The sequence below is a fragment of the Lynx rufus genome, unplaced genomic scaffold (assembly GCF_022079265.1).
Source record: "Lynx rufus isolate CCGP_SWC_20201006 ecotype Redwood Valley unplaced genomic scaffold, mLynRuf1.p SCAF_10, whole genome shotgun sequence".
NCBI lineage: Eukaryota > Metazoa > Chordata > Mammalia > Carnivora > Felidae > Lynx > Lynx rufus.
The window spans coordinates 57408090-57423991 of NW_025814824.1; the positions used below are offsets into that span (position 1 = coordinate 57408090).

The 15902-nt window shown below is 42.4% G+C and overlaps 1 protein-coding gene across 2 annotated transcripts; it reads right to left on the minus strand.

Moving 5' to 3' along the window:
• Positions 1-478: 478 nt before the first annotated feature.
• Positions 479-2330, minus strand: FAM166B (family with sequence similarity 166 member B). 2 transcript variants are annotated; one of them, XM_047098707.1, is made up of 6 exons: positions 2269-2330; positions 1666-1889; positions 1359-1576; positions 1110-1161; positions 835-1032; positions 479-567 (listed from the first exon to the last, which is right to left on the minus strand). In XM_047098707.1, the coding sequence occupies exons 1-6, from the start codon at positions 2328-2330 to the stop codon at positions 479-481; spliced, it is 843 nt and encodes a 280-aa protein (XP_046954663.1). The 2 variants fall into 2 exon arrangements, with proteins under 2 accessions (XP_046954663.1, XP_046954673.1); XM_047098717.1 differs by lacking the exon at positions 479-567 and having other exon boundaries at positions 888-971; positions 1117-1161.
• Between the last annotated feature and the right edge of the window lie 13572 nt (positions 2331-15902).

Below are 15902 nucleotides of genomic sequence, written 5' to 3' on the forward strand. Positions count from 1 at the left end.
GTGCTCAGTATTAATTACTCCCTGTTAACTGTCCCAGTGACCTCATCCAGACCTCCACCCCGGAAAGGAGGGAAGGGATGCAGCACTGGGCTGCCAGGATTTCCCCGGCCATCTGGGCTGGCCCTTCCATAGGTACAGATAAGCATGTCCCTATGGAGGGAGGTGACCAGAGGCCCATTTGCAGGGTTCCCTAGTCCAGGTGGTGAGGAGGATGGGTGACAGTATTGGGGCCAGCTCCCTAAGCCCCCAAATGTAAATAGGCTGTGGCCAGTGCCTGGTGGTCAGAAGAGGGAGGAGGAGCCCAGACTTCTGTTTATGTATTTATTTATTTATTTATTACACCTATTAATAAAAAAGGTGCTCGGCCTCCAAACCATTTTTCTTTGTGCCTCCCCCCACCCTGCGGCCCACCTCTCTTCCTTGCAAAAGGATGGCTGGGATAGGAAGAAAGGGAAGACAGAACCTGAAGTACAGGTACCTATACCAGGAGCTGCTTCTGGAGGGTGCTGAGGCCCAGTGCATCATGGGTGAGATGCCCATACGTGCGACCGAACTGGAACTTATACCCTATATGGACAAGACAGTCTGTCACTTGTAGCTGGTAACATGGAAAAGCCATTTATTTCTCAGCCAGTGCCTAAGCCCTCCAAAATCTTGTCCCACCTTCCACTGTGGGCTACCTCCGTTTCCTTTTCTGCGCAGTGGTAAGCTGAACCACGTGATCCAAGCCCCCCCTCCATATCTATTAGTTCCAACCCCCCAAACCACCTCCACCCGTGCCACACACGTACAAATACTCTGGTCCCCGAAGCTTCCCTCTGGGGCTATCCTCACCTGGCACATAGCCCCCATAGTTAGGTAACAGGCCCAGGTTCTGAGGGTAGGTCCTAGAAAGTGGGGGGAGATGTTTGGGATCCTTCTGGGATCTGCCCCTTGAATACATCTGTCCAAATTCCTGCAGTGCCCGGTTGGTGAGCACAGGAAAGCTGGAGCCGAAGAGGAAGCGGGCCCGGGGCACATAACCAGTGAAGCCTAGGGGGATGGGGATACTGAGTCAGGACCTCCTGGGAGCCTCCCCATGCTTTTGATCATTACCCACTTCCTCTCACCTGGCATGAAGAACTTGCGAGGATCTTTGTCATCCATGGAATAGGGGGAAGCCTTGTGAGGGGAAGTTGATAGAGAAAAAATAAGGGCATCAAATTCAGCTCCTGTGCTCTACCAGAAGCTCCCTGGGAGCTGGAGCTGGCAGTCAGGCCCATACTCCCTGTACCCAGAGTCATGCTACTCATGGCCACCCCTAGGCCTGGTCACACTACCAACTCCCCCTGCACTCTCTCCAGCCTTGTTGGTCTCACTTGTTCTGCCTCTTGCCCCGGCTCCAGCTCCTTCTCTGCCTCCAGCTCTGACTCTGGCTTTGGTTCTTGGTCTTTCCCCACGTCTTTTTCTTCCTTGGCTTCCTTCGGCAGTTCTTGACTCCTTTGTCCCCCAGACCACTGAGTGAAATCATTCAGAGCCTCAGCCCAGACCTGGCTACAGTTCTTGGCAAAGAGGAACTGTGCCTGGGGTACAAAACCTGGGTGGGAGGGGGCAAGGAGAATTTCGATTAGTGTTTGGGGCACATGTTCTGGGACAGGGACACCTATTCAGACCACACATACATACCTGTGTACCCTGGGATCATGCTGGAACTGAGCCTTTCATGTCCACGCCTGACAGGCGGTCTTCCTCTGGGAACCTCAGGAGATGGTGGAGGCCGGATGGGAGGCAGAAGTGTGCGATGGGCAGGGGGCCAGGCCAGGCCAGGAACTCCTCGAAGTAGCTGACCAGTCGTCTGCCCATAGGTCTGGCCCATGCTGAACCGAAGTAGTGGGCAGTGTCCGGTGTACCTGTAGCACAGGACCCCCCCTGACGCACCTCCAGTCTCCCTCTGCTCCATCACCCCCAGAGATAGACACAGAGACCTCTGAAGCCCTGATTTTTTTTTCTGGATTCAGCTGTGTGCCTATTTGGAGCAGGCATTTCTCAGTTCTCTAGGTTTTCAACCCTTCCCCTCTGCTGTTACCCTGTTACCATAGAGAAGACAACAGAGTTTTGTGGCAGGCCCAGCTACCACTATTGCCTTGCTTTTCCTTTTCCATCAAACACCATAAATATCCCAGCCCTGGGCCTCCCAAATACCAGTATGTCTACTTGACCTCCAAGATCTAAGTGGCACAATTCCCATATCCCTATATGCCTATTTCCAGAAACAAGCAGAAGTCTTACCCTGGGATATAATGAGGGTTCTGGGGGTTCAGTTCTGGTATGAAGGTGCTGGCAATAGCCATGGGGATCCAGGCAGTTCCTTTTGTTTCCCTTGGAGCCCAAACTCTGGGCTCTGTGTACTGTGTCCAGGGCTGTGGGGTGGAGCCAGAGGCAGGAGGCAGTGCCAGGGGAGGAGAGAGGAGGAGGCATTAGTTTGATAACTGCCAGGGTAAAGGCCAGTGAAACAGGAGAGCAGGGACTCACTGGTTGGTCTACTCCAGAACAAATGCAGTCGGCCAAGTGGGGCAGGGAAAAGTCTGAGTAGGGCCTCCCCATTCCAGGAAGGCCTAAGGTGGGAAGGGAAAGAACAAAAACTGTTAGGTCCACTCAGCTCTATCATAAAAGAAGACCCTTCCTTCTTAAGCCTCCTGCCTGAAGACATGTGGGTGCTACTCTTTGTGAGTCTTGGTTGGAGGTGATAGAGTTCCTGGGAAAAGAGGTCTCTGAGGGAAGCCCAGAGGGGAGGTCACAGGGAGAAAAAGGAACCTAGGGACCTCAAAGCAGTGACATTGTTTATTTTCAGTAATTTAATCTGATGAATTATTTATTGATTACCCACCATAATCTGGATCATCAACAAATTATGCCATGCTTTCCTACACACATTCTGTAGTCAGAAGAGCTAAACTCCACATGACTTTGGGCAAGTCATTTAGTGTCTCTGAACCCCACCATCATTTACAAAATGCAGATACTAGGACTCACCCTGCTACTGTTGTGAGGCTAAAATTAATATATACAAATGTGTTTTGTAATAGTAAAGACCATGAAGTCAGAAGAGGGGAAGGGTAGGAGAAAGAGCATGGGCATGAGGTCACGCAGTCATGCGCTCCTAATAGCTTGTGGCCTTGAGCCAACCTTACCTTTTGTGAGCAGGCAACTTAACTTCTGAACCTGAATTCCCTAAACTCTAACATGAAAGTTAAAATAACCCAACCTATCAGGATGCTGTTAAGGATAAAGTCAGTGTGGGAAAGAATTTACCCCAGGCACCTGGCACACAGCTACTAAAACTTAATTTTCTTCCCTGTTGTCTAATACTTTCTCAAAGCTTCTAACACATATGGGAGATCTGTGACTGGTTAGTAAATTCAGTGGATATTGGTTTTCCTAATGTGGGAGGTCACGGAAAGGAGATACGACAGTAATGTTGGGTTTTTAAGACTAGGGTTTTAAGAACAAATTAGAATTTGTTAAGAAAACAATTCAGGGGGCACCTGGCTGGCTCAGTCAGTAGAGCATGCAACTCTTAGTCTCAGGGTTATGAGTTCAAGCCCCACACTGGCTGCAGAGCATATTTAAAAAAAAAAAAAAAGGAAGGGGTGCCTGGGTGGCTCAGTTGGTTAAGTGTCCATCCGACTCTTAACTTTGGCTCGGGTCATGATCTCATTGTTTGTGGGTTTAAGCCCTGTGTCAGGCTCTGCACTGACACAGCAAGGAGCCTGCTTGAGATTCTCTCTCTCTCCCCTCTCTGTCAAAATAAATACAAACTATAAAAAAGTAGGGAAGGCACCTGAGTGGCTCAATTCTTTTAGCGTCCAGCTCTTGATTTCAACTCAGGTCATGATCTCACGGTTCATGGGATCGAACAGCGCAGAGCCTACTCACATTTTCTCTCTTCCCTCCCCTGCTCACTCTCTCTCTCTCAAAATAAATAAACATTTAATTTTTTTTTTTTAATTTTAAAAAAAGGAGGGGGAAAACAATTCGGATTCTAAGAGGAGTACAGACCAGAAAGAAGAGATCTCAGGGGTGCCCGGGTGGCTCATTTGGTTAAGCGTCTGACTTTGGCTCAGGTCATGATCTCAGAGCGCATGAGTTTGAGCCTTGTGTCAGGCTCTGTGCTGACAGCTCAGAGCCTGGAACCTGCTTCAGATCTGTGTCTCCCTCACTCTCTCTGCCCCTCCCCCACTGTCTCTCTCTATCTCTCTCTCCCAAAAATAAATAAACATTAAAAAGTTTTTATTTAAAAAAGTAAAAATAAATTAAAAAATTTTTTTAAATAAAGGAGATCTCAGAAGGGAGCATGACTGGAACTCAGCTCTGGGGCTGAGTCAGGGCCAGGTCAGTACACCTTTCCAGGAGGCAGAGCCTCTGCTCTTCCCCCTACCCAACTGACAGTGCCCAGGCTGACCAAACACATGTCACTGACCTGGGGATTACACAAGAACACTGGGCCCCAAGGAATACATTTCACGTTCCTTGCTGTTCTGCCAAAGACAGCCTTGGAATGTGTCCTTTAGAGCTAGAGTTGTAGGGGACTTGACTCACTATTAAGGAAATACGCTAGATGGGGATGGGAACTGAGGGGAGAGCCCAGAAAAGTAACAGTGTGTCAAGGTTAACAACCTGGACTTGGGGATTCCCTAACAGAATCCAACCCGACTATTGGTTGCACACTGCGTACCTGTTCCCTACTCCCATCTCCTTCTTCCTAACAGAACCTTAATTCTGTTCTGTGGAGCAGCCAGAAACTTCAGGGAAGCTTGGAGCCAGCCCTGGGAATGAGTCTTAATTAGTCTAAGCCCATAATAGTGATCCTGTCCCCTTGCCGGCAATTAGTTAGGCATGGGCTGGTGGCATTCTGGACAATAAAGGGAAGTCAGCCAGGATGAGAAAGGGTCCCAAGAAAAGTAAGCAATGTAAAATGCTGTTTAAAAAGATGCATAACAGAGGTGCCTGGGTGGCCAGTCAAGTGTCTGACTTTGGCTCAGGTCATGATCTCACAGTTCATGAGTTCGAGCCCCACGTCAGGCTCTGTGCTGACAGCTCGGAGCCTGGAGCCTACTTTGGGTTCTGTTTCTCCCTCTCTCTCCGCTGCTACCCTGCTTGTGCACATGCTCTCTGTCTCTCTCTTTCTTTCTCTCTCTCTCAAAATAAATAAATGTTTTTTCAAAATCTTAAAAAAAAAAAAAGATGCATGACAAATTAGAGAAAGAGAGATGGACAAGAAGGAATAATGTCCCTTCCCGCCTCTAGAAATTATATGGACATGATGACAGAACTTTGGTAGGCATCATGAAACTTTGTGGAATGCAAAGCTAATCTGAGGACAAAACCTGAATATAGCAAGGATGGGTGGTAAAGTAGAAAGGCCTGGGTCCTTGATGAGCTACTGAATTAATCAACCTTTTTTTTTAATGTTTATTTATTTTGAGAGAATGAGCAAGCATAAGTGGGGGAGGGGCAGATAGAGGGGGAGAAAGAGAATCCCACCCAAGGGGGCTCTGTGTTGTCAATGAGGAGCCCTAGAAGGGGCTCAGTCCCAGGAACCATGAGATCATGACCTGAGCCAAAATCAAAAGTCAGGTGCTTAACCATCTGAGCCACCCAGGTGCCCCTTAACCAATCTTTTTATGTGAAATAATTAATTTCATTATTGTTAAGGCCAGTTTAAGTTTTCTTTTACTTAGAGCCCAAGCATCATACATAAAAATAAAAACAAAAACAAAAAACAAAAAACTAGTTCAAATTCTAGCTTCACTAGAGATATGGACCTTAGCCAAATTCATCTCATTAACCCTCAGTTTTCTTATCCATAAAATGAGGACATTACTGTTACTTCTTCTTTGAGTAGGACAAAATAGATAACAGGACAAGATAGTAGCACGAGATGACACAAAAAGAGAAACTGGCCCATGCTTATGTTAAGTGCTAACTAAACAGCAATTCATAGTGTTTGGTTGGAATTTGTTGGGAATGGGAGACAGGAAAAGAGCTGAGAACAGTAACAGAGGTTGGGGGCTCAGGGGAAAGAGTGTGAAGCTGAGAAAATGAAAGTTCAAACTTAAGTTGGAGTATACATTAGAATGTAGAGACTAGGGACACCTGGGTGACTCAGTTAAGCGTCTGACTTCAGCTCAGGTCATGATCTCACAGTTTGTGAGTCCGAGCCCCACATCGAGCTCTTTGCTGACAGCGCAGAGCCTGGAGCCTGCCTTGGATTCTGTGTCTCCCTCTTTCTCTGCCCCTCCTCCGCTGGCGCTCTCTCTCTCTCTCTCTCTCTCTCTCTCTCAAAAATAATATTTTTAAATTTAATTTAAAAAAAAAACGTAGAGACTAGAACAAATTCTGTAGAACAGACCATGGCAGTTAGAATCAGTGTGTGAGTTAATACATACTGCATACAGTTAGTCTTAGATTTGTGTGAAGTCTTAGATTTGTGAAGAAAGAGTCTACTCCTATTGGTGAAATGGCCTGTAACTATTATTGTTTCCATCTGTGTAGACAATATTTCTAAGATCTGTGAAGATCAGAAAGGTGTTCTAACCTGGGAAGGAAGTGAAAGAACTAGCTAAGGGGCCCATAGGAATGCTCATTGCCTCTGTGCCCCATTCCAGGGGACGGTCGCCATAGCAACCCAACCACAACTTGCTCCTGGTGGACACTGCAAACCCAGTGTTGGTGCAGAGAATGTTTCACTAGGATTCCACCCATCCATGAAATGAAGGTCCAGTTAGGAAAGCCACATCAGTGCCCTGCCTGTTCCACACAGCCTGTTAGGTCTCCAAAACAGCAGTGTATAACTTTATGTGGCTCTGCCTTTGATCCTGACCAGGAATTGCTGTAAAATTTCATGTAAGTACAAATATCAAATCATTATGTTGCACACCTGAAACTAATATAATGTCATATATCAACTATATCTCAATTTTTTAAAATCAATCAGAATATTTATCAAACAAAAATTTCAGATGGATCCCAGGTCAGTCATTTGATTGTAAGACAATACGGGCAAGCATAAATCCCCTCTATGAGGATAAATGGAAAGAAAATCATGGGGCCTTTGAAAAAAATTTCTCAGATCAAGAGACCATCAAAAGTGAAACAAGAAGTGAAAAGAATAAACTCCAAAAGATTACAGACAACATGAAACCCTCTTTAAATTCAAGTAAATAGATAAAAATGATCCAATAATTCTAATGAAAATATTAATTCAAAAGATATATGCACCCCTATCTATGTTCATTGCAGTATTATTTATAATAGCCAACATACGGAAGCAACCTAAGTGTCTGTCGGTAAGATGAATGGATAAAGATGTGGTGTATATATATACACAATGCAATATTACTCAGCCATAGAAAAAGAAATCATACCATTTGCAACAACCTGGCTGAACCTAGAGGGTATTATGCTAAGTGAAGTAAGTCAGACCAAGAAAGACAAATGCCACATAATTTCACTTATATGTAGAATCAAAAAAACAAAACAAAACAAATGAATGAACAGACTCATAAGAACAAAGTGGTGGTTGCCAGAGGGGATGGGCAAAATAGGCAAAAAGAAATATACAGAGAGGGAGAGATGCAATAAACCTACATAAAAAGGAAAGCAAGGTAATGATGGGCATGAGTTTCAGATGCTTACCTCACATGGAGTGAGACAAAATGAGAGAGGAGACCATACAGTGAGATGTACGTTAATGTCAAGATCCCAGTTTTTGTTTGGGATGGTGGTTTCATAAATTCTTATTATTACACATTAAGAAGAAATCAATCAAAGCATCAATAAATGATGAGACTATATCATAAACCAAAGATTATGATAACCCAAATCTTAGCATTTGACATCCAAGAGGTAGGGTGGGGATGGAAGGAATCCAAGTAGAAACGACCAGAAATGGTGGTATTGACTAGAAGACTTTAATATACTTTTCTGTCTTTAGTAACTCAAGAAGTCAAAATATTAAAAAGGAATACCAGAATATGAATAAGGATGACTTATTAACTATACACAGGGGACTTTAAAAACTGGTCATATAGTCTAGTCCTAACTAGAACATGGGATGGGTAATACAGGTCTGTGCAAATTACTTAAAGTCTTTGAGCCACATCTGTAAAATGAAAGAGATGCATTAGATGGCTATTAAGACTTTTTCCAGTTCTGGGGCACCTGGCTGACTCAGTCAGTGGAGCATGTGACTCTTGATCTTGGGGTTGTGACTTTGAACCCCATACTGGGTGTGGGGATTACTTAAAAATAAAATCTTTAAAGGAAAAAAGAAAAAAGATTCCTTCCAGTTCTAACTCCCTTATCTATTTACCAGTGAAAATATTTTATGGGCTTAAAAAACACATTTTTAAAAAAATAATAGAAATTTTGGCATGCTCTCAGAGTAATTCCTAAATGCAACTATATTTGTAAAATCTCATATGCTTCAATGATCTTTAAAATGTGCATTTTCCTCTTAGGATGCAGCTTCAATTGAATCTTATTCAACTATTAGTTGTCCTGAAAATAGGCCACTATCAATATCACAGAGGATGGATCAAAGGAAAGAAAATGGTACAGTCTCTTTCTGGCTTTTTTTAAAAGTTTATTTTGGGGGGGGGGGAGCAGAGAGAGAGAGGGAAAGAGAGAGAATCCCAAGCAGAATCCGTGCTGCCAGCGCAGAGCCCATCTCTGGGCTTGATTTCTTGAACCATGAGATCATGATCTGAGCCAAAATCAAGTCAGACGCTTAACCAACTGAGCCTCCCAGGCGCCCCTCCTTCTGGCATTTTTATATGTGTAGGATTCTTAAAATCCACAAGGATCAATATTAATTTATTCAGTCAACTAACTTTTATTGAACATCTCTGCCAGGCAATTACATTCTGGTCAATATAGAGATGAATAAATGAATTAGACATAATTCCTAACCACAGTGATTTTACAACTTTAAAGAAGAGACAGAGATACAGAGAAAGTCAAAATACAATAAATTGCCACAATAGAGATTTAAAAAAAAAAATTACCTTAAGCTACAAAGAAAAATCTCAAAAATCCCAACAAGCACAAAATAAGCCACATTTTTTCACACAAACACAATAAACCTGTAAACGGAAAATAAAAATTAGGTTAAGCAAACAAAAAAAAACAACACTAAGACATTTTTTAAATGCCCTCTTAAATAATTCTTGGAGCAAAAGAAAAAAAGTATGATTACATACCATCATTTAGAGATAAATAACAACTGAGAACTCAATCAAATCTTTATTGAGGCAAGTTTTAGCCTCAAGTGCATACTGACATCATGACTAAGGACATAGGCTCAGTTCTGGATCTGTCACTTACTAACTATACAACCTTGGGTAAATTAGTAAACTCTCTGGATCTCTTTTCATGGTGAGTAGGAGAGGGGCAGAGAGAGAGGGAGGCACAGAATCCAAAGCAGGCTCCAGGCTCTGAGCTGTCAGCACAGAGTCCAACCCAGGGCTGGAATCCATGAACCGCAAGATCGTGACCTGAGTGGAGATCAGACATTTAACTGACTGAGCCACCCAGGCATCCCTACAACAGTGATTTCTTAAGCAGGAATGTGCTTCAGAATTACCTAGAGTGGTTTTTTAAAATATTCATGGCTGGCCCCATCCAGGTTATTCTGGGAATTAGGGCACTGGTATATTTTTTAAAGTTTTAACTTGGAAAAAAAAAAACCTACAGAAAAATCACAATAAAAATATAACCTTTACTTAGATTTACCAATTGTTAACATTTTGCAGCTTGGAAGTATGAGACTCCACATGCCCAATGAAGAAAGGAGAAGCAGATATAGATGGACACTGATATCTATCTATACCACATTCATGTCTCTGAAGCCTGGTCTCCCAGCAGATGAACTAGCTACCCTTACCAATTAGCTGTGCCTAGCGAGGGCAGGGGGTCATGCACTGCAGACTGTGAGGACGTCAGCAGAATAGGCTGCAGACAGGCTAGCCAGGTAAACAAATCTAAAACCAACTAATTACCTAAGGGCGCCAGGGTGGCTCAGTCAGCTAAGCAGCTGACTGCTGCTCAGGTCATGATCTCAGAGCTCGTGAGTTCCAGCATAGCATCGGGCTCTGTGCTGATAACTCAGAACCTGGAGCCTGCTTCGGTTTCTCTCTCTCTCTCTCTCTCTCTCTCTCTCTCTCTCTCTCTCTCTCTCTCTCCCTTCTTGGACTCTGTCTCTCAAAAATGAACGAGCGTAAAAAAAATTTTTTAAACCAGCTAACTACGTAAGTTGCCTAGCAAATAGCTGAGCAGTCAACTCAAGAAGCTAGGAAAAGAGGAATATCATAAGCTAAGGAAAAGAGGAAAAATTTATGAAGCTGACTGTAGAGACCAATAAACCAGAAACCAGAAAAACAATTGAAATGATTATTCTAGGAGCTGTATAAATAAATAAATAAATAAATAAATAAATAAATAAATAAGCAAATAAGCCAACTACTGGCACAGCTAGCCAAGAGAAAAAGATTACACAAGCCCTCCAGGTGGCATGAGGAAATGGCTAAAAACACAGGCACACAGGAATTTTTTTTTAACTATCTAAGAATACTAGGGGCACCTGGGTGGCTCAATCAGTTAAGTTTTCGACTTTGGCTCAGGTCATGATCTCACGGTTCCTGAGTTCGAACCAGGCTCTACAGTGCACTGTGGGAAATCAAATAGCTATATCCTGGGTTAGAAGATTATAGGGAATACATTGCAAAGCAGAACACTGCTTTCTGGCCTTGCTGAAAACAGCAGACCATGCTTAGCTTATCTAGTTAATGTGTATCTAGGGATTAGGTCCTGCCTATGCTCATAAATTCCTTAGACCATGTTATCACATGGAATATTTGATCCTGTCTTAACTTGTTTTTCTGCACATTTCTTTTTATATAGAATATATATAAAATTTATTGTCAAGTTGGCTAACATATAGTGTATACAGTGTGCTCTTGGTTTTGGGGGTAGATTCCCGTGATTCATTGCTTACCTACAACACCCACTGCTTATCCAACAAGTGCCCTCCTCAATGCCCATCACCCATTTTCCTCTCTCCCTCTCCAGCCCCATCAACCCTCAGTTTGTTCTCTGTATTTAAGAGTCTTTTATTTTGCCTCCCTCCCTCTCTGTTTGTAACTATTTTTGCCCCTTCCCTTCCCCCATAGTCTTCTGTTGAGTTTCTCAAGTTCCACATGTGAGTTTCTGCACGTTTTCTATACGTTGTTACTCACATGTAGTCCACTGACATATTGCACAAGTTACCCTAAATGTATGCTCAATAAATACGGGAGGTTGAGAGCAGCTCAGGGACACTTCCCTTAGCCTCCCTCTCACCTCTCTTATGGAGTCTTGAGTAATCCTTTCTTCCATCCTCAGCTTTGTTGGACAAAGCCAAAAGCTGAACCCACACAGTGCAGAGCCTGGTCGGATTTTCTGTCTCCCGCTTCTTCTGTCCCTCCCAGGCTCGTACTCTCTCTCAAAAATAAATAAACATTAAAAAAGAAAAAAACAGAATACTAAGTGAAACTTCATATAACTAAACCAAAAAAATCTCCATGCAATTAATATTGTCTGGGAAAATATAAATGAATATCAACCCAAAATGACACAGAACACCTGAAGAAGACAATAGCCACAGAAGAAACTGAAAAAGCAGTTGAATAGATGCCCCCTACCAAAAGACCTACATTACACTCAATTTACAAAATTAGTTACTAAGACCTAACAACCTCACACAAGTTATACAGATGAAAAATCCTAAATAAAACATCAAACCAGGGATAGCAAATAGCAGGATGCTTGCCATCACTGTCTTCTCTCCTCCAATCCAGTGGCAAATACCACTAAATGATCACAGCCCTCTTTCTGGGACCTCTCAAGGCTCTGCAAGACAGCATATCTTGAGTGGTTTCTGCCAAAAGCACAGCGTCAGGGAGAGCTGGCAAATGTTCGTTATCATACCTGAATTGAGAGTTCAATACGGGCAGATACTTTATCTGTCGATATTGTTCACAGTTGTAACTCTAGCATGAAGCACTGGTGTCTGGCACATAATAAAAAAAAAAATCTAGCAATATTGTAAATTTTTTTTAAGTTTATTTACTTTTGAGAGAGAGAGTGAGCATGAGCGGGGAGGGGCAGAGAGAGAGGGAGACACAGAATCCAAAGGATCCAGGCTCTGAGCTGTCAGCACAGAGCCTGAAGTGGGGCTCAAACTCACAAACCATGAGATCCTGATCTGAGCTGAAGTCAGACGCTTAACTGACTGAGCCACCCAGGCACCCCTAGCAATATTGTAAAAGAATAATATACGTCATGTTTCTAGGATTACAGCAATGATTGAACTAGAAAATCTATCAATGTAATTAACATGAATACACCAAAGGAAATAGCCATTTCATCACTCTAACAGACATGGGGAAATCATTTAAAAAATTAAATATCCATTTGTGATTTTTTTTTTAAAGATATTTTTGGGGCACCTGGGTTGCTCAGTCACTGAAGCGTCCCACTTCAGCTCAGGTCACGAACTTGCAGTCCGTGAGCATGAGCCCCTTGTCAGGCTCTGTGCTGACAGCTCAGAGCCTGAGCCTGCTTCAGATTCTGTGTCTCCTTCTCTCTCTCTCTCTCTCTTTCTGCCCCTCCCCCACTTGCACTCTGTGTCTCTCTCTGTCTCTCAAAAGTAAATAAACATTTAAAAAATTGTTTTAAGATCCTTTTTTTTTTTTTTTTTTTTTTTTTTTTTTTTTTTTAGGAGGCTTCACTTCCAGTGTGAAGCCCAACCTGGGGTTTAAACTCACAGCCCTGAGATCAAGACCTGAGCTGAGATCAAGAGTCCAACACTCAACCGACTAAGCCACCCAGGCCCCCACCATTTGTGAACTTTTTAAGTTTGTTTGTTTATTTTGAGAGAGAAAGCATGTGTGCCAGAGGGAGTAGGGGCAGAGAGAGAGAGAGAACCCAAAGTAGGCTCTGCACCAGTAGCGTGGAACCTGATGAGGAGCTCAAACTACAAACCCTGAGATCATTACCTGAACCAAAAACAAGAGTTGGAAGCGTTTTCTTTTAATGTTTATTTATTTAAGAGAGAGACAAAGCATGAGTGGAGGAGGGGTAGAGAGAGAGAGGGAAACACAGAATCCAAAGCAGGTTCCAGGCTCTTAGCTGTCAGCACAGAGCCTGATGTGGGGATCGAACTCACAGACCAAGAGATCATGACCTGAGCCAAAGTCAGACGCTTAATTGAGCCACCCAGGCATGCTCCCATTTGTGATTTTTAAAAAGGTTTTTAGTAAACCAGAAATAGAAACATGATAAAGAATATTTGAAATGAACAGCCAATATCAAACTACATCCAAGAGAAAATCCAGGGCCAGAACTGGCAAACAGATCTCATTCATCATACCAGTTCCAATTAACTAGTCACTTATGGGAATATTATTGTGAGGTTTCTGAAAAAGGGCTGTGGCTTAGCAAAAAAAAATACTAAGGATTAGCTACATTTGCCATTGGCATAAGCTGGATGCCAGCGTGTAGAGTTGACAGTCCTTCACTTTAGGCAATCTTACAGAAGTCAGAACCAAGACAAAACTGATCGCTTTCACCCTTATTATTCAACATTATTCTAGACAGTCTAGACAGTGCATGAAACCAAAACAAGTAATAAGAACCATAAGTGTTGGAAAAGAAGAAAAAGATATCTGCTTGACTGTAAACCCCTAAGAAGCCACTGAAAAACAATGAGAATAAGGGGAGTATAAGATGGCTTATGACATGAAAAATAAATTGCACAATCAATAGCTTTCTTACTAGCCAGCACTACTAGTTAGACAACATGCTAGGGGACTTCCACCTCCAGCATTATAGCAGATTATGTGTTCTTCAGCAATTACCCAAAGCAAATCAACTATATAAGGTTTAGGTAATTAATTGTGTGTTTACCTTTCAACAATTTGACTAGATTATAATCCACAGAGCAACCACCAAGAAAGTAACTAAAATATGTAAGTTTAAAAAAAGCAAATAGGAAAACCAGAATAGTATGCTAAAAGATATTAGCTTAAACCAAACAGGTAGTAAAGGGGGAATAGAGGAACAAAACACATGAGGAACATGAGGCAATGAAAACGTATGTCCACACAAAACCTGTACGTGAATATTCATAGGACCATCATTCATAATAGCTAAAAAGTGGAAACAACCCAAATGGCAATCAGCCAATGAACAAACACAGTACATTCACACAATGGAATATTATTCAGCAGTAAAAAAAAAAAAATGAAGTACGGATACATGCTATCACATGGATGAACCTTGAAAACGTTATGCTGAGTGAAAAAAACAAGATACCAAGAGACCATATATTACATGATTCCATATATTAAATGTCCAGAAGAGGTAAATCTATACAATGAGAAAGTTAACTAACCGTTGCCTAGGACTGTGGGGCAGGATATAGGGAGTGACTGCCAATGGACATGAGGTTTCTTCTTGGAATGATGAAAATATTCTAGAATTAATTGTGATGATCGTTGCAAAATTGTGCATATAACAAAAACTACTGAATTTTACACTTTAAATGGGTGAATTATATGGCCTTTGAATTATATTTCAATACAAAACTGATAAAAAATAAAACTGTAAAATACCCTAAAAAGCAACCCAAATCTAATAAGGTAGAAGAAGGAGGAGTGGGGGAGGGGAGGAGGGGAAGGAGAAGGAGAAGAAAAAGAAAAACGTCAAGAGCAAGTTAAGTTTATTCTATAAATGCAAAGTTGGTTTAATTTTAGAAAATTAATTAAAGTAATGTATCATTGTTTAGAAATCTTTTTTCTCCCTTCCTCCCATCCCTGCTATAGACAGTATACTTTGGGCTTGGCCATATGACTTGCTTTCGTCACTGGAATGTTGACAGACATGACATGACCCTAAGGCATGAAAAGCAGTTGCAAAACCGTACTTGTCTTCTTACCCTTCTTCTAGCACAATGAGAAGAACATTCTGAGGCTATCAGTGGGTCCCAGGAAGAACAAGAGACAGATGGCATATAGCCAAACACTGTAGCCAATTCTAGTTTAGAATGCTGACTCAAATCAATAGATTTATGAGAATAAGTACTTGTTTTATGCCACTGGGTTTTTTTAAATGTTTATTTATTTTTGAGAGAGAGAAAGAGAGGGTGAGCAGGCAAGGGGTAGAGGAAGAAGGAGACACAGAATCTGAAGCAGGCTCCAGGCTCCAAGCTGTCAGCACAGAGCCCAATGCAGGGCTCAAACTCATGAACCGTGAGATCATGACCTGAGCCGAAGTTGGACACTTAACTGACCGAGCCACCCAGGTGCCCCTATGCCACTGGGTTTTGATGTGATTAGTTACATGCCACTTAATGTGATAAGAACTAACTAGAATAGGTAGCTACAAAAAAATCCCACAGTAAACATGAAACCTAATAGTGAAAAATTAAGGGGCACCTGGGTGGCTCAGTCAGTTAAGTGTCCGACTCTTGATTTTGGCTCAGGTCATGATTTCACAGTTTGTGAGTTTGAGCCCCACATCCGGTTCTGCCCCAATAGCAAGGAGCCTACTTGGGATTCTCTGTCTCCCTCTATCTCTGCCCTTTTCCTGCACTCTCTCTTTCTCAAAAATGAATAAATAGACTTTATAAAAAAAAACAGTGACAAATTAAAAGCATTCTTTTAAAGATCTACTGTCATTAAGTCACTCAACATTATACTGAGGGTCTCAAGCAAGAGAAATGACCAGCTGTGCATGTGTGTAGAGAGAACAGAAGAGGTCCAGTGATGGAGCCCTGGTACGCCACTGTTTAGAGGTCAGGAAGATGTAGTAGATCAGCAAAA